We start from the raw sequence: 25352 nt of genomic DNA, 5'->3' as shown, positions 1-25352 counted from the left end.
TTCCTTTAGAAGTTGTTCATGGACAGTGAATCACAAGCTGGTCAATCAAAGCCATCAACTTCTACGTGAAGATCAATTCTATCCTGTATAATGAGTCCTGTTAATAGAGACTCTATGATTACAAACTCAATTGTGTAAAATAATGACTTGGAAGAGCTTTGCAAGTAAAACCTGGGAACGTTTTGAACTTGAAACATGTGCAACACAATGAAAGGTTCTTCTAATAAGTGTCATAAAAATTTAAATTATCTTCTCAACTGTCATTCTAAAGCCTAAAGTTATAATACCTGTTCCAGCTGTTGAGGCCGAACAGTCTGATGTGTAAACTATGCACGACAAAAATAAAGAATTTTAGGCTTTAGAAACTAATTCTGAAGTTAACATATGCTCACTTTTTAATTACCCCCAAAAAAGCACCAAAAAAAAAAAAACAACACAATTCTGGTTATAGGGGTATATGGCTGATTTATTTTTCTATGAACTGCCTGTTTCATCGAATAATGAGAAGTACAAAGTGGTAATAAATCTAGTCACATGTACATTTGAACCCTTGTACTTTGTTTGTTTCTATTTTTTAGAATAACAACTTTTCTATTTTTCAAAATATAGCTTCATCAGCCAACGCAGACAACAGTGGGCCAGGCAACATCACAAGCCAATCTTTTACACATGGCTCACAATCAAGCATCACTTGCTCAAAGCCCAGTTCGCCAAGCTTCCTCTTCTTCATCATCTTCGTCATCTTCATCTTTGAGTGTTGGACAATTAGTAAGCAGTAAGTATAACAACACTTGTTCTACTGAAGTTTAATTTGCCTAATTGATCTTTCGGCTTTCTTTAAGAGATTATTAGATGGAATCTATAATGAGAGATATGGATAAATCTAGTCATTTAACCCCTTAAGGACCAAACTTCTGGAATAAAAGGGAATCATGACATGTCACACATGTCATGTGTCCTTAAGGGGTTAACAGCAGTTTTTCCAACATTTTTAAGACAATTTGTAATCTGTCTCTATGTACCATAAATCTGTCTCTCTGTCTGACTGTCTGTATATGTACATTTCACACAAACAAGCAGCATCAGTTTAATGTAGGGACTTTCTAATAACAGTTTATGCAACTCAAATGTAATTTGTGTGCAAAAACAGTGTCTCTTATGTACGCAGACAAATTTATAACACATTTTTTGTAATATAAAGGCATATTACTGTGAGTTTTATTGCGGTGGAGCTCTGTTATTATTTTATTATAAAATAACCCACTCATACCACTAAAATTAAAATGTCCCTCTTTGTCTATTAGAAATGTTGGGCTGTATGGGACAGGGAAGAGCGTACCACCAAATCTACCTAGACAAAGGTGGTACAAATATTATTTTACTGCCTATTTTCGTATATGATTTACTAATATTCTGAATATAAATATATTATTCCCATACACATTTCAACAGAATAAATACATCTTAATAGTATTCTTGCTTTAATGTACACACATTTCTTCTTCAAACCCACCATTATGAGCTATAAATTTAGTATAATTAACATTGTTCTGCACCATTCACCCTGCAAATAAAATTTTATAGAGTAACTTCAAACAGTTGCCATATATATGTAGTTATGCAAAATCAATAGCTTTTTTTGATAGTGCACATAAAGTTACTAAATGTGATAGCTTTAGTCTATTAGTTTGCGGCCTAAGTAAAGATAAAAAAAGCCAGAACGCTAATAGTATTTATCATTCACTCTGGGCTATTCTGTTTTATTAACAGTGAGTTTGTGGTGGATGCTGGCTTTTAATAAATCTAAAAATACATATCTAAATGGCATACAGTGAGTTCTATGCCCCATAAACAGACCTATTTGTGTTTAAACAATAATGTTTCTAAGTTATTAGCCAGGAAGTAGTTTGATGCTTGGCTTTGCAGAAGTAGTCACACTTTCAACTAGGTAGACTCTGCAGCCTTTAAGGGGCAGCCTTAAAGTGTTGATGGTACTAGGAACACCTTGCACCGGCTTACTGGTCTGTGTTAAACTGTTTCTGATTGGTTTAACATTGAATGGATACTTTTGACATTGAATGGATACTCCAAAAGCCTGGCCCCACTTGGTGGTCAGACTAATAATTATGTATTAATAATATTGCAATGCACTGCAGAATTTGTTGGCTGTCCATGACTGCTACAAATACTAACCATAAGAACACCAGCATTGGACAGTGGTGGTTGGTTTAGGGCTTTGCCTGAGCACTCTCAGCCTATCAAAGCTGACTAACACTGGTATGAGTTGGTATGACTAATCGGAATATAGCCTCCAGTGGAAGACAAAGCCATAGGCCGGTACACTTATTCATGTCAAACTCATAAAAAAAAAAAAGAAAAAAGTTTAGCATTGATCAGTGGGATGGCATCCAGGGCCATAAGACCAGGGCTGGGCTGGAAAATGTTCAGCAAGCCCTATAATGTTGCAAAGCGTGCAACTATACAGGTTGGAATAAAAACGTTTAAATAATTTGGTGAAAACATGGTGACAGGTTAAGGCACAATATACACCATATATATACCATATACGATACCCTGGGTTGTCTGCTTTATCAAATGAAAGCCCTTTGTGGGGTTATTTTAACAGTCAAACTGCTATGATACCCCAAAATGAGACATAGGCTCGTCAAATCCATCTATGAAAATTCTACCTATAGAAACTGAAATAGCCTTGTCTCTTATGTAGATTCACAGAATAGTGCCAAAGGAATACAATGGGGGTATCGTTATACTCAGCAGATGTAGCTGAACACAATATGGGGATCTGTGCAGGAATAGCACACATCAGCTTTACGAAATACAAATTACAAAAACCTTGTTACATTTGTAAATGCCAAAATAGTGAAAAAAACAAAAAAATACTCCAATATTTAGCAGAGATTGGCAAAGAAATGGCTACGTTAAAAGTGTTAAAATAACCTTAGGTAAATAGTGTGATATCTACTTTGTATAAATATATACTTTTCTGTGGCAATTTTGTTTTCTGTGATGGCTACTAAATCTACAAGACAAACATATCAACTTCTAAAATTGTTTCACATTGAAATTTTATTTTAGTCCTTGTATTTTGTGCCCTGTAACTTTCAAAATAAGCTGAAATCCTCTACATATGATGTAGTCTATAAATCAAGACACATACATGAATTTATTTTAAATTACTTTTCGTAAGCTGGACATATTATGCACATACTATTATTGCCAAATATTTTTGCCATTCTTTTTTTATAATTAATAAGAATTTATCTATGTAAATGTGACATAAAAGTAAAGCCCTGTTTGCCCTCTAAAAAACAGTATATAATATGTGTTGGTGCAATAAATGACAGAGATGCAAATTGCATTTGAACACAAACAGCAAAAAAATGCAAAAATGGCTTGTGTCCTTAAGGGTAAGACAAGCTTTTGAAGCTGTGTCCTTAAGGGGTTAATATCACAATGTACCACGGAGAGCTTAATTTTATGCCAGAAGAAATTAAATAAAAACTGATTAGGCAAAAACATAATCAAAAATCTCCAGTGTACAAATACGCACATACAGTTTCAAGAAAAAGTATGTGAACCCTTTGGAATGATATGGATTTCTGCACAAATTGGTCATAAAATGTGATCTTATCATCATCTAAGTCACAACAATAGACAATCACAGTCTGCTTAAACTAATAACACACAAAGAATGAAATGTTGCCATGTTTTTATTGAACACACCATGTAAACATTCACAGTGCAGGTGGAAAAAGTATGTGAACTTCTAGACTAATGACATCTCTCAATGAGATGAGATTGGAGGTGTTGGTTACAGCTGCCCTTCCCTATAAAAAACACACACCAGTTCTGGGTTTGCTTTTCACAAGAAGCATTGCCTGATGTGAATGATGCCTCGCACAAAAGAGCTCTCAGAAGACCTGCAATGTGTCTGTGTAAGAAAAAATAAATCAGAGATATACAGTGTTGCACTGGCAATCTATTACTAAATGAGAAAATGTCGCTCATTGGAAAATTGTGAATGGCGGTCAACATAAACCTCCATTAAAGGACCACTATAGGCACCCAGACCACTTCAGCTCAATGAAGTGGTCTGGGTGCCAGGTCCATCTAGGTTTAACCCTTTTTTGCTGTAAACAAGCAGTTTCATAGAAACTGCTATGTTTACCTATGGGTTAATCCAGCCTTTAGTGGCTGTCTCTTTGACAGCCGCTAGAGGCACTTCCGCATGTCTCACTGTCATTTTCACAGTGAGAAGACGCCAGCGTCCATAGGAAAGCATTGAGAATGCTTTCCTATGAGACTGGCTGAATGCGCGCGCAGCTCTTGCCACACATGCGCATTCAGCCGATGACGGGGAAAGGATGAGGAGAGTCTCCAGCACCGAGAGAGCCCGGCACTGGAAAAAGGTAAGTGTTTAACCGCTTCCTCTCCATCCAGCCCAGCGGGAGTGGGACCCTGAGAGTGGGGGCACCCTCAGGGCACTATAGTGCCAGGAAAACGCGTATGTTTTCCTGGCACTATAGTGGTCCTTTAACTCCTTAAGGACACATGACATGTGTGACATATGATTATTCCCTTTTAATCAAGAAATTTGGTCCTTTTGGGATTAAATGCAATCTTAAAAAATCTAGCATTCAGTTTGTAAAATGTGAAGAAGAAATGACTGGTAGCAAAAAGAGACGCATATTCAATAGAAAACAGCATTTAATTCTTATAACAAAATAAATATAGCAAAGAAATTACAAATCTGACAAATGTGTGGGAAACAATCCATAGTGAAAAGAAATATGTAGGATTGGATTCCCAAAAAAATATGAATTGTAAGTGCTTCAAATTATATAATAAAGTATATCATTAATATTTTATGTTCCATCATATTCTATAGCAATTTCAGAATTAGTTTAATCAATACATTTTATTACGTGCATACATGTGATCTGTCATATTTTTTAAATTGTATTCATAACAGTTTACAATATCATTTAAAATAATAATAATGACATCAGTTAATTATACCTAAATGTAGTATAACTCAGCAATATGAACTTAATAAGAATATGCTGAGATATTAAACTTATTTATGGACAAAATAAGACAGGGCCACCCTGCAGTCATATGCCTAATAGATACATTTGTATTGCTATCCGAATATATTACTCGGATCAGGAGAGTTTCATATATAATAAAGCATATATAATGTGCACTTAAACATGCTCACATTAGCACATTAAAGAAACAGTTCATAGTATATAGCTGGAGTATGACACTTTTAGTTTACTCTTCTTAGTCAACGATCAGAAGTAAGAATAAAAATGTGGGCCCCCAGCAGCTATTGCATTATCCTTGCTAAGTCTTACATTGTGCTGCACCAAATGAATAATCTTCACCTAGTATGTTTCTTCAATTGTATACCCCTTTTTAAAAGAAAAATGTATTCAAACTGGTTCTACGAATTAACACTCTTGAAGCATTAATTCTCAGATGAGAGAGAAAGAGATAGATAGATAGCTCTTCTAAACCTATTCCTGTATCTTTTTGTCTCATTTATTGATACATCTCTCCCTCTGATAATATTGTAAAGTTTAAATGACCACTATAGGCACCCAGACCACTTCAGCTTAATGAAGTGGTCTGGGTGCCTGGTCCAGCTAGGGTTAACCCTTTTCAGAGAAACTGCTATGTTTACACTGAGGGTTAATCCAGCCTCTAGAGCCTCTAGTGGCTGTTTCATTGACAGCCGCTATAGGTGCTTGCGTGCTTCTCACTGTGAAAATCACAGTGAGAAGACGCCAGCGTCTATAGGTCTATAGGACGATGACGTCGCTAGGAAGGAGGAGAGGAGGAGGAAAGCTCCCCGCCCGGCGCTGGAGAAAGGTAAGATTTTAACCCCTTCCTCTCTCCAGAGCCCGGCGGGAGGGGGACCCTGAGGGTGGGGGCACCCTCAGGGCACTATAGAGCCAGGAAAATGAGGATGTTTTCCTGGCACTATAGTGGTCCTTTAACAGAATATGCTGGGGCTATATAAATACCAATAATAATAATAATAATAATAATAAATAGACAGACAGACACACACTGATATGGTGTTTCTCTGTCCCACTTGAATAAATGCCAGCAATAATGATGTCTCCAATTGCCTCTCTGCTATTTCTAACTGGATAGCAGCTCACTTGTAGAAGTTCATTCTCTCCATAACAAAACTTCTTGTCTTTCCCTGTTCACACACTACTACTGCCATGTCAATGGCACTACCTTCAGCTCTAGCTCACAGGGTTTTTGTCTTGGCATTTTTTTCGATTCCAAAATCTTCATCACCCCTCATATCCAGTCATTCACTAAATCCTGCTGCTTCCATGTCAAAACCATAGCTTGCATACATTCCTAACTAGCACCAGATGCCAACTAAGGTGCTTGACCATGTCACTATCATCTCACATGCGTGCTCAGCTTGCCCCTTTATAGTCTAATATGAACTCTGCAGCAAGGCTCATTTTCCTGCCCCTCAAGCACCTCCTATGTGAACCCTCTTTTAGTGCTTATATTGGCGTCATATAAGATATAAGACCTTCATTTAAATTCTGGTCCTCGCTTACAAAGCTCTCCATAGCACTGCTCCTATTTACCTCACTAATACACAAGTATGTCCACCCAGGCCCCTACACTCTGTCAAAGACCTGTGTCTATCCTCTGTTCGTACTTGCACCTCTGACTCTCACCATTAAGACTTATCTAAGGTTGCAATGTCCCTGTGGAAATCCCTTCTCTGCTCTATTAGACTCTAACCCAATCTCAATTAAAACAAAAATCACTGAAATTTCACATCTTCAAGATGGGATATAAAAACAAAACTGGTAACAGCTTCCCTTCTCCAGACCTCACTAGTCCACCTTGCGCTCCTCTTCCTCTTGCAACTGTTTTATCTAAAAAAATAAACCTTAATTGTAAACTCTTCTAAAAATCTACTTTTTCCATTAAATGAAATACATCTTACCCTTACCTCTTGTGCCATTTTACCCCATTCCCTTAAAATGTCAGCTATTTAGCACTTTCTGCTCTTATACACCCCAATGTGTTTTTTTAAAACTACGTGTTTGGTAGTCCACCTATTGTACAGCTCTGCAGAATATGTTGGCACTTTATAAATTATAAATAATAATAGATTTCAGATAGATAATAGTAAAAGAGGATTTGTAATGATTTTTAACGAATGTCTGTGAGGAGATGCTGAGTGGTACAGCACAGCATTTTGCCATGCATGCACAATAGCCTCCCAATGCTTTTCTACCTTTTGAGCACTTCTGCTGTAGAATCCTAATGTTGGTGCAGTCTTCAAATATCTAGGAATTGTTTGGTTTGGTGTATCTTCTTTATCATCATATCCACCGGATTAAGCCAGATTATCTAAGAATATCCTATGTTAATGTTTAAGAAAAAATAGGAAAAGAGTTTGGAAAATTCTATCAGGGTTTATATAATTTACCAGAAGAAATATACAGTAAGGAAGATAAGATTGATAAATTCTTCCAATTCTTCCAAAATATACATATGCCATAAATTCTACCTGACCAACTAAAAAAAGATAAATCAACCTATAACAGAAATAGAGGTTAGCAAATCAATAGATAAGCAAAAACTAAAGACTGCCCCAGGTCCAGATGGTTTTACTAATACATTTTTAAACTAATGAAAGAGCAACTAAAAGGAGAACTCTCTAATATTTTTAACTATATAATGAGAACAGGACATTGTCATGGAGAGTTGTTGAGAGCAAACATAGTCCCCATCCCAAAAATAGACAAAGACTCAGAATTGATCAGTAACTATAGACCGATTTCGCTAATTAATACCGATATTAAAATCTTCTCTTCTATCTTGGCGGAACGGTTAAAAATAGTTATACCACAACTAATTAACAACGAGCAAGTGGGTTTGTTCTAAAACAATTTGGAATCACTGGTTCAATATTACAAGAGATCAGGATTTACATCAGAAGGGTCAGGATTTACATCAGAAAACTTCAACATAAAAAATGGGACAAGACAGGGATGCCCGCTTTCCCCTTTATTGTACATAATGGTTTTAGAGCCTCTAGCGACTTCATTAAGACAAAACAAACATAAACGCTTTATAAACATGTCTGGACAAATAAAGTTAAATATATACGCAGATGATATTTTATTAACACTAGAAGATCCAGAAATCTCGGTCCCAGAGTTATTGAAGGAAATAAACAACTAGTCTCAGGATATAAAATGAACTTGGTACAAAATATAGGGCTCCCTGATAATAACTGGCTAACTTCTTACCCATATTAAAACAAACCAATAAAAAATACTAAAGGACTGGAAAGGACTAGGCTTTTCTTGGTCAAGTAGAATTAACATTCTAAAAACATACATTTGACCGAAATGGCTATACTTATGGAGAATGATCCCTTTCATTCACTAGAAAACTGGCTAGCGTTACTATATAATTTTGTAAATTTGTATGGGGTGGCAAAAAAGCAAGGGTGAAAATTAAAAACCTAGCTAGGTCAAGGCAAGACGGAGGACTGGGGTGTCCAGAAGGTTTTCAATGTTACCTGGCTGGCAGACTTTTTTCACATATTGCTCTCCCAAAATATTGGGGCAACCAAAGAAACGTGGTACAATATTGGAAAAAGGAAAACAGGGGTAGACAACATATCCTCATTATTTTGGGTTTTAGACTTGAATAAAAAAAATGATTGAAGATGCACGGAGCAAATCACAGATACTTAAAGAATTAACAAATTGGTGGGATAAAATCACATTCAATATAGGACTTAGAAATAAAATAATAGAGGTGCTTCCATTCTCCATAATTGAGAGAGCATCATTTGACCTGTATTGGATTTGCTTACATTTCATAAAACTCTGAAATTTAATCCAACTGAATAGCTATGCTAAATAGTGTAGGTAAATAATGAAGCATTAAACAGATTAGCATGTTTATTTACTAAAGTGAATTTAAAAAAAAAATTTTCAAATCTCAAATTTAACATTAAAATAAGCATAACTACTAATATATAGAATTTACTGCACCACATAGACTGTAAAAAAATACTAAAGCTTTGTGAAAGGGGCAAATGCAAAATCTGAATCTAAACCCTTATTATCTACAGTAGAACCACAAAGTGATGCCTTCAATAAATGCCAATCATTAATTGTTAGTCAATTCAAAGTGCTAACCCATACATTTAAAGCACTGAACAGTTCCAGCCCCTCTTATATCTCTTCACTGATCCATAGGTATGCCCCTCCTCGTACCCTCCGCTCTGCCCGTGACCACCTCCTGACCGCTGCTCGCACCCGTACGGCCAACTCGCGCTTGCAGGACCTCTCGCGAGCGGCTTCTCTTCTATCGAATAGCTTGCCTACTGCCATCAGACTCTCTAGTCTTCAATCATTTAAGAAGGGCCTTAAAACCCATCTCTTCAGGAAAGCTTATGGCCTCCCAGAGTAATCTCTACCTTACATACCTGTCTCTTGCCCTCTCCTATGGGACAGTGCTTTGCCCTCTCCTCCAGCTCTGCTTCACTCCTACTTGATATTTCCTGTCCTAATGTTTCTAATACCCCACCTCCTATAGTCTGTAAGCTCATTTGAGCAGGATCCTCTTCAACCTATTGTTCCTGTAAGTTTTCTTGTAATTGTCCTATTTATTGTTACACCCCCCCCCCCCCCCCTCAAAATATTGTAAAGCGCTACGTAATCTGTTGGCGCTATATAAATGGCAATATTAATAATAATAATAATAATAACCCTGAGGTTTTGTGAAAACATTAGCCACATTGTAGGTATAAATTATGTTTCTGTGTTTGGATAACATTTTCAAGATAATGCCAGTGAAGTGACTCCTTGTAGAATGCATTTGAAACAGCTTGCATTCAATACTACATTTAATCAGTGTTTACTTAAATAAATTTTACTTAAATTGCTTGTTTTTTTGTTTTGTTTTTTATTAAAATGCCACATTTACAGCTAACATCCTTGATGCACACATAAAGAGAACAAGTCCAAACTGATCATTTATCTTTACTTTTATATATCATTATTATTAGCATGGCCATTGGAGCAACTAAATGACCTCCATTTGTCTAAATATACATAGGGATTAAGGAGAAAGCGCAAGTAACATTTTCTTTTCTTTGGTTATTAGCATCTTGGCTGGTTAGAGCCAGCGGTTATGTCATTGCCTTAAAACTGGGACACCAAAGTTCAAATTACCAGTAAGTGTCCTTGTGCAAGGCACCTAAGAGTATAACTAAAATTCTTAAAATAGATTGTAAGCTTGTTTCACCTTCAAAAATACAGGCTATAATTGTAAAGCACTGCAGAATATGTTGGCGCTATATCAATGCTAATAATAATAATACAAATATATATTGCAACTCTGTATATGGCAATAACTAAGTTCCCATGATCGAGTTCTAAATAAGATGGAATACCAAGATAGTCATTTTTTTATTATTTTTTTTATCGTCTACTCGGTTTCTTTTCTGTATTTCATTTCTCTTGTGTTTTACAACTCCTTTATTTTTATTAGATATTTATAAAATATAAAGAAATATATAAGAAAATATCTTATTTTTTAGTAAGCTGTGCTGTTAATATCATTTGTTTCCTAGACCCACAAACAGCCAGTGGCGAGGTAGATGGAGTTAATCTGGAAGAAATACGGGAGTTTGCAAAAGCATTTAAAATTCGTCGCCTTTCCCTTGGCCTCACCCAGACTCAAGTTGGACAAGCTTTGAGTGCTACAGAAGGTCCAGCCTATAGCCAATCTGCTATCTGCAGGTAAGCCTATACATTAAAGAGAACACCAGAAAAAAACAAAAACAAACACAGGTAGGGTAATTCACTAAACATCAAGTTTTACAGAATAAAATATAAATAGCAAAATTAATAAATAAATAGATAATTGTAGAAATTCTCCAACTCAGTATAGTCGCAGCTTGGTTATTTCCAAAAATAATAAATACTTTTGAAAGTGTATCCCAAAAAATTAAATCATCCAAAAATATGAAATCGAGGCATTGATTTGCTAAAATTCTCCATTTAGTGAATAACATTGTATATTTATTAATGTGAACCCGTCTACTTGTTATGTGCAAAGATTAAGCTGATAAACATTTTAGAGATATTTTAACTGTTCTCATTGTACCTCACCCGAACTGTCTAAGCACTCCCCCATTTAACATTACCAATGGATTGATCTCTATACAGGCTAGAAGGCACATTGCAGAAATGTAAAAAATACAGAAAAAGAATATACATAGAAATATAAGGTCAAATTCACACAGAATTGTATAAAACCAGGTTTAGAATGACCATCTAATTACTTATGGTTATAATATAATAAATCCTGTAGAGCACGAGTACACAACTTTTGGCAAACCAGTATTGTGGCCTACGGCCTACATCTCTCCTCAGTGGCTTTGGGGCCCATCGGGTATCCCATGCTCTTAGGGCAAACCCCATAAGCAGACTGGCATGAACAGGGGCCCAGTCAGGTTCTGCAGCTCTTTAGGACCCTTTAATATCAGCAACTAGTGCTGGGAGGAAGTGATTTCCTGTCACTTCCTCCCAGCTTACACACAACATGGAGTCTGGGAGGATAAAGGAGGCACAGATAGGGGAGGAGTGAGAACACTGCAGGCTTCCTCATACTCCAGACTTTAATCATCCTTAGCCAGCCTAGGAAGCCACCTTCCTTCATTCAAAAGGTATGAAAGCAGGAGGGTGGCTACAAATATGTAAATTGCAACTTTTGTATCTGTATCTGTGGATCTCTGTGTGTGTATGTGTGTGTGTACCTCCGTGTGTGCGTTTATCTTTGTGTGAGTGTATCTGTGTGTGCTCGTGTGGGTATCAGTGTGTGTGTGTGTCAGTGTGGGTATATGAGTGTATATGTGTGTCAATGTGTATGTGCATTTGTGCATGTCAATGTATAGCTGCATTTATACATGTGTGCATACATCACAGCATTTAAATTAGAACGGCAACACTACTACATACACACCCAACCAATTAAACACCAACACTACATGCAATCAAACGCCAACACTACATACACACTATTGCAAACACCAACATTACATGCAAACACACCCTGTATTAAAATGCCAACATTCTTTACAAACATTCCCCTACATTCAAACACCAAAAACTACACACAAATACACACCTTCATTCAAACAACAACACCTCATACAAACAGACCCCTGCATTAAAACAAACTATACACAAGTATGCCACTACTTTGGCAACAGTACATACACACAACTGCATTCAAATGCCAACACTACACACTACACACTACACACACACACTACATAAAAACATACTTAAGTTCCAATTAAACACACAAAAGCTGCCAACAATTAAAACACTGCAAGGATGGTCGAATTGTAGATTACCAGCTGTGGGAGATGTACGACAGATAGCAATATACTGTTTGCCCACCTTTATCCTGGAGAGGAGAGGGCAAACAAAATGATTGCACAGGGGCCCTACATCTTTAGTTTCAACACTATCTCCCATTTGCTTTGTTAGCATTATGGCTGTAAGTGCTTTATGGGAGATGTAGTCCACAACATTTGGAGTGCCAAAAGTTGCCTACACCTGCTGTAAAGCATCTGTGATTTAAAACATCCCTAGCATACTCTTATGACATAAGCTTTCCTACCACTCCAGTACAAATATGCAGGACATAGATGTAATGTAAACATAAGTAAAAGTTTCCTAGCATGTCTAAAAAAAAAAAAGACAGACAGTGTTTATGCTATGCTAACTTTTGTTATCCACTTTAAGCTTTTTTTATTATATAACTGTGTGAGTGTGTGTGTTTTGCAGATGCCCATATAGTTCATGCTGTATAGATCTATATCAGGATCTGCAATTTGTGCTTTCTTTCTGTCGGTCAAACACAACAAAGGTCAAATGTTTTCTATATAACATCAACACATAATTACATTTGGCATTGTGACACGCAAAAATGCTAAAAAATAGTAAGCAAACCCAAAAATAAAGAGTTTCTCAACCTGAAGGATATTTGTAGAGCAAACCATTAAACAAAAACAATACAAAAGTATAATTCACTTCTTCACTGCAGTCTCTGTGTAGAAGGGAAGCAGCCAGGGCCCCTGAAGACTCCCAGATAGGAGCCCCATCCAGTGATGTGCAGTGCAGCCATGCAGAGTTAAGCTTAGTCTATTATAGTCATATGTGACATCCTGTATTACTAAAGCATGAGTTGCCAGATAGCTATGCTTGGCTATAATACATATGTATAATAATATAAAACGTCCAGCTCTGTGCAGCTAACACTGGGCACCAGGGATGAGACCCGCATCGCCAGGGAAAGTAAAAATAAGTGAGTGGGCTCATAACATTCTGAAAAGGCACAATTAAAGAACATTCTATACCTCTTAAGTGCTTCAACTTGCTTTAGTGCTTTAAGGATTTAGAACGTTAACACTTGTAAAATATTTGTAAAACTGCTGATTTTGGAAGAAATAGCACTTTTATAAAGGTGATAAGCTGACCTTCCAAATGTCAGACAGCCGGTGCTTTCTGGCTCAGCATAAAGCAGATGACAATGCTCCTCATAGAGAAGTACTGAATTCAATGCTTCTTTGTGAGAATTACTACAGGTGCAATGCGGTGATAGCTGAGCATGTGTTCTTCAGCTCTGTGAGAAGGGGTCAGTTTACTGGGAGATCAATAATATGGATGACCTTCCCACAGGTGGTGGTGGGTATTTCACTTTTTTTTTTTACAGGAAAGGGAACTTACATTTGGCTAAAATGCTAGGTATATTGGCCATCATTTGGAGACAGGACGGCCTTAAATTTAAAGATGCTAGGTTACACCTTTGTCTACCCCATCAATGATTTACCCTGCTTGAGGACAGTTAGGCCCCCTGGTGCTATCATTAAATAATAGCAGGCCTCCACTCATGGACAGCTGGCTCTGCTGCCTGAATGCAAACTCAATGGAAGTTCCTGAAATTCTGTTTTAAAGTACAATATGTATGTGCAAAACCTGCTGAAACAGGTCAGATTTCAAACCTGACCCATTTTGTTTACATGTCCAGTTGCTCTTAAGAAAGCTCCTTGGCATTCATATCATTATTTGTATTAATATTTGTAAACTATGTAATGATAGGCTGTAAGGGATGATGTGTAGTACAAGTCAGCCATGTAAAATGGAATCCTTTCTGTTCTACCAATAGCCATTAACCCTTTCAGCCAATAGTAATTCAGCTATGCGCTAATGACTGCAGCTATTCAAGGCATGCAAATCCTGCTACAGTCCAGAACATGTGTGCTCACACAGTCTGAATATTTGTATTGCCAATAAGAAGTTTAACTCCTCATTATGACTTTGGAGGCAGATGGGGTGCGCTTTTGATGGCATGAAATGTCCTTTTTTCAATCAAACTGCTTGAAAGCGGTTTGACAGAAAACAAAGGCAATCCACCCATAGATTAAGTGGTCATAGTGCCTAGAATGTCATTTTAACTAAACCCTGATTAAACACATCAGTTACAGTACCAAGGCTTAACAATCCGTTTATAACAGTGTTTGATAAGCATTATTTTTGCAATTAGAACATTAATATCATAGATGTGAATGTAGCTGTACAAACATCTACCATTGAAGGTTACTATTATTAGTCAAGCCCTTGCTACACCCCTCCTCCCCCTGTTCCACCATGGAAATAGAAAAACTAAATCTGACTTCATTTAAGTGGATTTTGTTCTTGGTGACCCATGAAATGCCCTGTCTTTTTATCCGCTCTTTATATTTTTAATGTATTCCCTGTAGAACCAAAGTGTACTTTTCCTGCAGTTTAAGACTAAGGTTATAAATAACATCAGTATGGGGTAGTATGTTTGCAGCTCACATTTTGCTCAATGATTTTCCATAAAACCCATTGATTGTTGTTAAATACAAAAAACTCCATAGGATCCTCTCACTTCTATGGCATCCCCTACTGTTTTTTCTTATAAGATACCTCCCTGTAGAAAATAACCTTTATTCAGGCTATACAAGGATACCACTGCTGCGAAATTTGTTTCCTGACTTGTATATTGTTATACCAAACATCATGTAGTGAAGACTCAAACACCAATGATCTAAATGCTACTTCTCTGTTGAATAATGTAATTCCTAAAGAGAAAATGAAAGAATATACCTAATTATTCCATAATGAATGGCACTAGTTTTAATATTTTTTTTTTCTAGTAAAACCTAGAAAGTAATTTTGATAGTTTGGATATCAAACCAACAAGGCTATCTAGTAAATAGTGTAAGGCATTTTATGTGTCACTTTAAGGTGTATTACAACTCGCAATGATAGTTTTAGGTATTGTACCGTTTTATTTTCATTAACTGTAAATTACTTAAATTTTACACGTAATAAGCTCAAATCTTATCTTATCTTTGTTAAAAAAAACTCGTCAACAAAACCGCTGAAATATAATAAGTGACCACAGTGAGTTTAAATTGAAACATTATCAGATGTATATAATTATTAGTCATATACAAAATGTTGCAATGTGAATAATGCAAACAAATTATATAGGTAAATCACATGTAAGGAAAGGCTAATTTATTTTACCTTTTGGGGGGAAAAAAACAACAAAAACAAACTAAACAAAAAAAAAACCTGTTAACAAGGCATTTATGAATCTCCAATTTTTTTTTTATCTAACAAAGGCAATATAAGTGCACAGTTATACAAAGCAGATGTGGAGCGTGGTCACTACAGTGTCCAAAAAAAAAAATGTTCACACCAGAGCTTCATTTGTGCAAAAAAAATGCAGTTGTACTTCAGTATGAAGCATAAGTCTCAGAAACATAGAAAAGGCACAATTAGTTGATTAGTGAAAACTCTAGAGCATTTCTTGAAGAGCACCAAATCACATACGTTTTGGAATACCCATCCCTTTCTCAATGCACAATGCCCATAAGGACAAGGTGCATTGAGAAAGGGACAGGGGTCAATAAACGTTTGCAATTTGATGCTTTTCAATAAATCGTCTAGGGTTTTCAGTAGTGAGTGCAAATTTAGTATGCACTATGTAAAAATTCACATTGGCAAAAATTGGTGTCTGTTAAAAATTTTAAGAATTCAAATATTTAAATGCCCTTAATTGTCCTCAAATTTGTTGAAGGATAGAATGTTTTCAATTTGCTTGTTTTGTGCCTGAGGTCTAAAATAAATTAAGAAATGTTGTGTAATCCACTGAGAAGCATTCAATTATGTTGCCACATGCCATGTGTAGGTTAATTAAGGTGGGGTGCAGAAGAGTTTTTTTCTTATTTATTTTTTTAACTCTGATACTTGTTGCTAAATTTGCTTCTTAGTCATTGACTCACAAGAATTCTTTTCGCCGTTTAGGAAATAAATGTAGGCTTACGTTTTGATGAGCTAACAAGCCCCTTGCAAGATCTAGTCCTTAATAGCCTATTTATAGATATGTTTTCAAACTGGGCTATTTCAGACTAAGTTTAAAAAATTTAAATGACCCCACTCAGCATAGCTCAAGCGCATCAAAAGATGCCCTTTCTATAAAAAATGCTGTCAGCACATTAAACCGTGCAAAATCACACCACAGCACAGTGTGGCTCACTAGTCCGAGTGTTAGTCAGCATGGCATGCATTTAGGCCAGGCTGCTCCATCTTTCTCTGGCCTGTCCCATTTTGGGAAACGCCAGTTATGCACGTTAGATCTACTTAGCCCACATTCCCATGTCATACATTCCTTATAATTTAGCATTATACTATTGTATTTTTTTTTTTAAAGGAGAACAAGGTGACAGAATTAAAATGTGATGCCTAAATATTCCAGATTAATATATAAAAGCATTTTTTTCAAAGTAGCCAGCCACAGCTTTCCAAGTAGACAGCCAATTCAATGTAGAATGGGCATATTTCTTCAAGGAGCGAAAATGCATGTATACATCTTTAAGAACAAGTTTAACAAGCTGGATGGAATCCATTCTTATCTTCATTCTATTCCCCTTCAAAAAGCTCACTTAAAGGGACACCAAATACCTAAAGAGCTTTAGTGGTTAACTGAATACCCCCTTGTCCCGATTCATACACGTTCACTTAAATAAAATCAATCAAAAGATACACTCACTTTTATGAATTGATTAGGGACCATTTAGGAACATTCTACTGGCATTTAAGATGACAGCCTGCAGGACTTCCTGGTTCCTTATTGTTGAAGCACAAGTGTAGATTTTTTATAGAGAAGCATTAGTCAATGCTTCCCTATGAGAAGCATTTTTTTGGATGATTGCCATGATCCCTCAGTCTGCCTAGCATATTAGTGGCAATTGCCCTGCATGCACTGCTTTTCTCCAAATAAGAGAGGACTACTGACAGTCTCCCTGTGGCAAAGCAGCAGTGATAGGTGACTCAATGCTGGATTAAAAGATGAGTAATATTTATCCTATTAATTAGGTGAGTTTGGTATCTATCATTGTTAGGGTTAAAGAAGCACTCTAACCTTTATAACTGAGTACACGTTTTAACACTGGAGTGTTTGCTTTCTAGGTATGTAAGAACAGTAGATATCACTGACATACAAAGCATTATGCATTCATGTGTTATCCTTCTGTTTGTTCCAAGTGAGCTAATAAGTGCCTCTTTGGCATTTACTAAAATCACCATGTCTAAGCATCTATAGATATCTCTCTGCTTGATACCTCTAGCTTCTCTTAACGAGTCCTGTTTAAACTGTAAATGTCTGTACTTTGAACAACATTTTCTGTTGTTTAGAATACATGTTTGGCTTAAAACAGCCAAGGGAAGCATAAACTATAAACCTGATGCTTTAATATTAAAGGATAAAGAACAAATGTAAAACGTGGGTCTCTTCTAAGACCCTGCAAGCTTTGATAGTAAATGGCATCTGATATCCATTTCTGTATTAACATAAGTTGTGTTTTTTGCGTACGCCACATCTGGGTAAAGCCAGTGACGCAATTGCAGAAGTTGCTGTTCTGTTATAAAAGCTTTGGTATCAAAGCAGGACACTTTTCACTTCAAGTAATTGTTCTTTGTTGCTGTCTGGTGCAACAGATCTAAATATCCTTCCCCTTCTTATTAACATTTCACAGAGCTTAATCTGGGATGTCATTGATGGCATTAAATTATACATTTCAACTTTGGGAGAATGGAGGGGTAGTCAAAGTGGGGCAGGGGCAGTGGTGTATCCTGGTTTTGTGCTGCCCTAGGCAGGACAAAACTCAGGCGCCCCCCCCCCCCCCCCGCGCGCGGGCCCCCCCACCCAACCCTCCCCCCCCCCGTCCCGCCTTCTAAATACACACACACACACAAATTCACTGACAGATACGCATACACTAGCTAACAGACACACACACACACACACTCACTAGCAGACACACACTCACTGTCAGACACATACACTCTCTGATATATAATATAATATAATATATAATATAATATATAATATATATATAATATAATATAATATATAATATAATATATATATAATATAATTTAATATATAATATAATATATATATATAATTTAATATATAATATAAATATATAATTTAATATATAATATATAAATAATATATATATAATAATAATATATACAATATAATATATATAATAAATATATAAAATATATATATAAAATATATATATAACAATATATATATATATATAATATATATATAATATATATAATAATAATATATACAATATAATATATATAATAAATATATAAAATATATATATAACAATATATATATATATATATATATATATAATATAATATAATATAATATATAAAATATATATATAATATAATATATATAAAATATATATAATATAATATATATATAATATAATATATATAATATATATATAATATAATATTATATATATATAATATTATATATATATAATATTATATATATATATAATAATATATAATATATATATATATATATAATATATATATATAATATATCATTAATTTAACCTACCCCCCCAGCCTCCTTACCTTTGGGAATGCTGGGGGGGGTTTCTTTACCTCCCTGGGGTCTAGTGGGGCTGCCGGTCGGGCTGCTGGGCTGGTTGCTGGGCGGGCGGGCGGGCGGCTGGCGAGGGAGTTCTTCCTCTGAGCTGTCTGCTCAGCTCCCTCGCGCGCCGCAGAGTGAGGCTGGGAGCCGGAAGATGACGTCATCTTCCGGCTCCCAGCCTCACTCTGCGGCGCACGAGGGAGCTGAGCAGAGAGCTCAGAGGAAGAGCTCCCTCGCCAGCCGCCCGCCCAGCAACCAGCCCAGCAGCCCGACCGGCAGCCCAGTTAGCCGCAAGGCTAACAAGGCATTTGCCCTGGGCATTTGGGGGCGGCGTTTTTTGCCGCCCCCTGGAAAATGCCGCCCAAGGCAAATGCCTTGTTTGCCTCGCGGCTAATACGCCCCTGGGCAGGGGCAACGTTTTGAAAGAGGGTCGGTCTGTCAATACACAGTGCTGCTCATGCTGAGAGCACCTCTGAAGTGTTCAGTCTTTGAGCTCAATGCTTTGAGTCATTCTGTGCTGGGGACACCAGGGAACAAACCTGGCATTGCAGGACATGATCCTGAAACTAAAACTGACCTGCATAACCTGGGACGTTTGAGAGGTATGTTGAAGGGACACTATTAACATCAAAACCAGTACGGTTTATTGTATTGCTGTATGACGTTTAAAGGACCACTATAGGCACCCAGACCACTTCAGCTTAATCAAGTGGTCTGGGTGCCAGGTCCACCTAGGATTAACCCTTTCTGCTGTAAACATAGCAATTTCAGAGAAACTGCTATGTTTACTCTAGGGTTAATCCAGCCTCTAGTGGCTGTCTCATTGACAGCCGCTAGAGACGCTTTCGCGCTTCTCACTGTGATTTTCACAATAGTAGTAAAAACTAAACACAACATTCTCTAAATCGCCACATAATACATATGAGAAATAACAGTTAATGTACTGATAAATTACAGTAAATATGTCTAAATTATATATATGGATAGTGTTATGCGCTGGTTGATATATAATCCAAATTATCTGACATATTAAAGCAATATAACACATGCAGAACAAGCCTATCTATACACTACACCTATATAAAAAACACTTGATGTCTTGCTTGTTATTATTCTTTGTTTGTTTTTGTTTGTTTTGCTTTGAGTGTGTTTTATGTTTAAAATGTCTGCATCCATGAAACCACGCCTGTTGATTGGCTACTGTTTTATTTTAGTGCAGCTTGTCATTCTACATTAAGTGAATTGTAAATGACCTCTGCCAGTCCATTAGTTAGGCAGGCAGGGTATCCCACCTGGCAGAGCATCAGTGTAAGACTCTTCTTTTTCAATTTTCCCCTCAGACACACCATCCTGAGAAGCCACTTTTTCCTACCACAGGAAGCCCAAGAGAACAATATAGCTAGCAGTCTGACAGCCAAACTGAACCCTGGCCTTTTGTATCCTGCCAGGTTTGAAAAGCTGGACATCACCCCAAAAAGTGCCCAGAAGATAAAACCTGTCCTTGAGCGGTGGATGGCTGAGGCTGAGGCCCGCCACCGAGCAGGTATGCAGAATCTGACAGAGTTTATCGGAAGCGAACCTTCAAAAAAGCGCAAGAGGCGCACTTCGTTTACCCCACAGGCTCTAGAGATCTTGAATGCCCATTTTGAGAAAAACACGCACCCTTCCGGGCAGGAAATGACAGAAATTGCAGAAAAGCTGAACTATGACCGGGAAGTGGTTAGAGTTTGGTTCTGTAATAAACGGCAAGCTCTCAAGAACACAATTAAACGTTTAAAACACGAACCAGGCACAGGAGTCCCAATGGAGTCTTTAACAGACCCAATGGAAGAAAATTCCTAAAACTTTGAGACTGAACTCTGCCAAAAGCCTGTTCATCAACATTGTAAGTAAATAGACTGAGAAAACAGACTAAAGGACAGAACATTTATTAATGTATTTATGAGTTTTCCAAATACAATGCACAGCACTTAGTGTGTATGTGTCCGTGGTAGAAGTAGTCGTAAAAGGGAAAAAATAAATGTACTTTTTTATGGACTTCACAAAAAAAACCAAATAACTGCATACATTTTCTGTATATTATGACAATGGGAACTGTGTTTGAAAACCAAGAGAAACTTTTACCTATTAAAAGAGAAAGACTGCCACCTGGAGGATGAATTGTAGACTTTCAGGTATTAAGTGCTCATTCACTAGGATATCTTCTGTATTAACCAAAGTCAGAAACATGGTATTGCAAAACTAGATTTTTGGTCTTCTCTCTAATGAGTGCGATGTTGTTTTTAACATTGTCGATGTCTATGAAAATAACGGAATATTTATTTGTTGGAAATGTATTTATTTTATACGTTTTATTGTTTGGAAGCAAATGGCTTTTAATCATAATTATCTGTAAAAACCTGAAAAAGGGCATTGCCGGGAATATTTTTTTATTTTTTTTAATGTTTATTACTTTAATTATATGGTCTTTCCGACAGATGAGTTATGTTTATTCTTAATTTATATAGGCAAAGAATGAAATGTGGTACATGCCATGAAGGGTTAATGCTAGCAGTGACTGACATGACACGTTAATTAATTAGACCATGAAAAAAAAATGACTTGAAAGAGAAGATCTATGTTCTACATCTGTGTTCTGCATCCATGTTTTGGTCCTGTGATTTATTTCAAAAATCTCCTAGCCAAAGAAAATTTCTGAGATTCTGATGAAAAATGAGCAGACCAAAAGAACCAAAAGAAAGGCTGAAGGATCTACATAGTCATTGTTAAAAAAAAAATGCTTGCTTGTTTATGACCAGACTATAATTTTTTCTTTTTAAGACTTTTTACATTATATTCTACTGGAATTTAAACTGTATTGTTTGCTGCGTAATGGTTGCTATGTTATTTGGTATATTGCCATTTAAGTGATTGGCAATGGTTACCATTTTTATTTTTATCTAACAAGTTGCATATCTGACCCACTGTATAGGTAGTTGTTACACAAAAAAAACTTGAAGTCCACTCACGGGCCTCTGTTCTGCCAATATGGAAAATGGCTTTCGTATCACTTCAAGTAATAATAGATGTAAATTTGATATAACTAAGCTTGCCCCATTAGGTATATTTAGTAATTCCTAGACTGGCCAAATGCAATCTGAGTTTTACTATATAACTGAATTTGATAGTATAGAGATACAGCTTAAGCCAAAACAACACTAGTTGTGGTCGATTCATAGAGCCAACGGTACAATTATGACTAAAGGAACATTAATCTTTAGCTTGGGAATTTGTAACTGTTTACGTGAAAGTTAGTGAATAGATCATTTGAAATTCAATTCTGTGTTGTTAAGCGATCTTTTGTCCCCTCGCTTGGCACTTGCTAAAACTTACATACTGACAAAGGTATAGAGTGATACTATGTTAGTCAGGCCGTTATCATATCAATAGAATAAAAGAGATACCTTTACTAGCTAACTAAGCAGAATAAGATGTCAGCTTTTTCGTAAAGAATCTTTTTTTTTGTACAGTTACAAGTTATAAAACGCATTTATTTAATACTTTTAAATAAGCTTTTCAAATTATCGCAATCGGATACAAAAACTTGTCAATTTATTTATCTCCCAAAATTCCCATGGATTTTAATTGTGGCTTTTGTACATAAATCATTTGAAAGTTTTTTTAAGCGATTTTGGTAATTTGAAAGCTTAACCAAAAGTATTAAATTAAGGCCATAGATGGAAAACAGAACTAATTCAGGATGCCAATAAGGACATTTCACATCTTCCACTCCTAATCTAGTTATTTAGCTAATTAAGGTAAAATTGTATCACATTTACTGGTTTTGTGAACAATAATTTTCAAAATGGTAAATTTGAAATTAAAAATAAAATAAAAATGCAGTGAATTTAACTGCTGAAATATGTACTGAAATCAATTATAATTATGTTAATTCAAAAGAGAATACAAATTACTATTATTATTGTTATTATTATTATGAAAATTACTCGTATTATTCAAAGAGCCCTTGATGAAATTTGAGCGGTTACACAAAATCTCAGCATGATTAATTATCAGTAATGTTGTAGCTGGACAATTAGTGCCAAGATGTTAAAAATTCTTCAGTGCTTTCTTAAGTTCACAGTAAATAATTTGTCCATCACAGTAATAACTCACTCATAGATTCAAGACACACTCAACAAATATATCTAGTCCACAGTATATCGATGACTTTCAAAATTACCACATAAAATAGCAACAAACTTTCGACAGCTTTTTTTCCCTCCTAATTTGTAGAAATATACCTACTATATGCCAGTTAGGAGGATTAATTTATTGAGATTTAATTAATTTGTTAGTTTATTTGCATGTTGGTTGCCACATACACAACATGAGCATATTCCCCAAAATTGTAATAGATACAAAAACCTCAACTCCCTCCAGTATCTAAACAACCTATCACTGAATGGTTAATGATCTAGTACTAGGCCATCACTTTACAATCTCTATTATGATAGGACTTTGTTTTCTTACAATTTTATATTTTACTATGTTTTTGTATTCTTGAAAATGTGCTGTAATGCTTCCTAATTTTATTTAACTATTTTAAAAGGTTTAGCGAGAGGAGTAACAAAAAAAAATATTGAAAGGTGTGTATATATGTAAACCTCACATGTTTGTACCCACTGCTTCCCTTCCTCCACTTGTTAAATTATTACAAAAAATCAGGACACATTGATTTTGTAAAAAAAAAAAAAAAAAAAAAAAAAATCATCATTATAAATAATATCCATACATTTTTGTACATTTACTGTTAGTGGTCTTTATTGTCAAGTTCTGTAGAATGAATGGATCTGAATTCTTTTGCTTTATTGTGAAACTGTTATAGTTCACATAGTTTAAAAACACATTTAACTACTTCCTTGCCTGAGGGTCATGTAATGCACCTGCAATAGATTATTTCGCCTTCAACCTGTAAAGTGTTAACAGCAGCAGCTCCGCTGGATTGTTTACAAAATTGCTATAATTATGCAATTCAAAACACATGATTAGGATATTCTTGTTTATTTACAGATTGGATTAAATTATTGGGCACTATTGAAATTCAATTGATTATTACAAATCTGCCATCATATGTTGTTTTCATATATATTTTTCCAAATCAACTGACTATACGTTCGTGATAATTTTAGTCATTTTGTTGTATCAAAAAAATTCTATATAGAATGCCAACAATTATTTCCAATTTACAAATCCATGCTTTCAACACTCCCATGAACACTAGCTTCACTGATTTTAAATATTCTAAACCGAGTCATATCTATTCAAGTAAAGATTTCCTGCTATAACAAACGAGTTGTGAAATTACCAATTATGAAAACTTTGGTTATTATATTACTATTAGTATAGGGCGCATTATGAAAAAATAAGAATTATAGGATAAAACAAGGTAGGCAACCTTAAACACTCCAGCTGGTGTGGACTACATCTCCCCTGATCGATTTCCAGCATTGTGACTGTAAGAGCATTATGGGAGATATAGTCTACAACTTCTGGAGTGCCAAAGGTTGCAGAAATTTATTGTAATCTGGATTTTTAAAGAGATCAAACAGACGCCAACTTCTGAATCACCAAGAACTTCTCCTGTACTTCAGCTTGAAGTGCAAGAAGTGTTTCTATGCCATCCAAAAAAGCACCTGGTCTGTAGACCCTAATGAGCTTTAGAACAGCTACAATTTGAAGAGGTGAGCCGCAGGCCGAGAGCCCTTCCTTCAAACAGATATTTTGTTATAACTATATGTTTTAAAGTTCTGGGTCAAACAGAGAATTTTCAGTATGTCCATATGATATTAAAATAAAATGTTCATCAGACCCTTTAAGTGTCCAAATATTTGACTTTTGTTTTGAAGAAAAATCTAGAGCCAGGTCAGTGGCCAACTGATTTTTTCACTATGTAGTGTATTTTAAAGATCTATAAAACAAAACTTACTAAATTCAGCACAGCTGAATCCACAGCTGGACACATGATCCAAACGAGCAAAATATTTCTTAGCAATTTTTAATTTACTGATCCATACTTACTCTTTAATTTCCCACAGCATGGCAGAAATTAAAGAGAATTTGAGGGTATTTCCCTTTCCTTATACTTTTTTTGATCTTGGTCTTTAATATAAAACTTTTTTTGTTAGCCAATGTAAGTTCAAACACTAGGTTAGAGGGAATATGGAATGTTATCCATATGGTTCATATAGCAA

At 35.8% G+C, this 25352-nt stretch overlaps 1 protein-coding gene across 1 annotated transcript in view; it reads left to right on the top strand.

The window, feature by feature from the left end:
• POU6F2 (POU class 6 homeobox 2) overlaps positions 1–21416 on the top strand; it is a 385749-nt gene extending 364333 nt beyond the window's left edge. Inside the window, exons 8-10 of the mRNA XM_063450641.1 lie at positions 610–775; positions 10673–10841; positions 20460–21416. Coding sequence (XP_063306711.1) covers positions 610–775; positions 10673–10841; positions 20460–20961 — 837 coding nt within the window. The 3' untranslated portion in view covers positions 20962–21416. The remainder of the gene's footprint in view (positions 1–609; positions 776–10672; positions 10842–20459) is intronic.
• Positions 21417–25352: the final 3936 nt, after the last annotated feature.

Source organism: Pelobates fuscus, chromosome 4 (assembly GCF_036172605.1).
Source record: "Pelobates fuscus isolate aPelFus1 chromosome 4, aPelFus1.pri, whole genome shotgun sequence".
Classification (NCBI taxonomy): Eukaryota; Metazoa; Chordata; class Amphibia; order Anura; family Pelobatidae; genus Pelobates; species Pelobates fuscus.
Note: the sequence above shows the minus strand (reverse complement) of the source record. Positions and strands in the feature narration are given on the sequence as shown.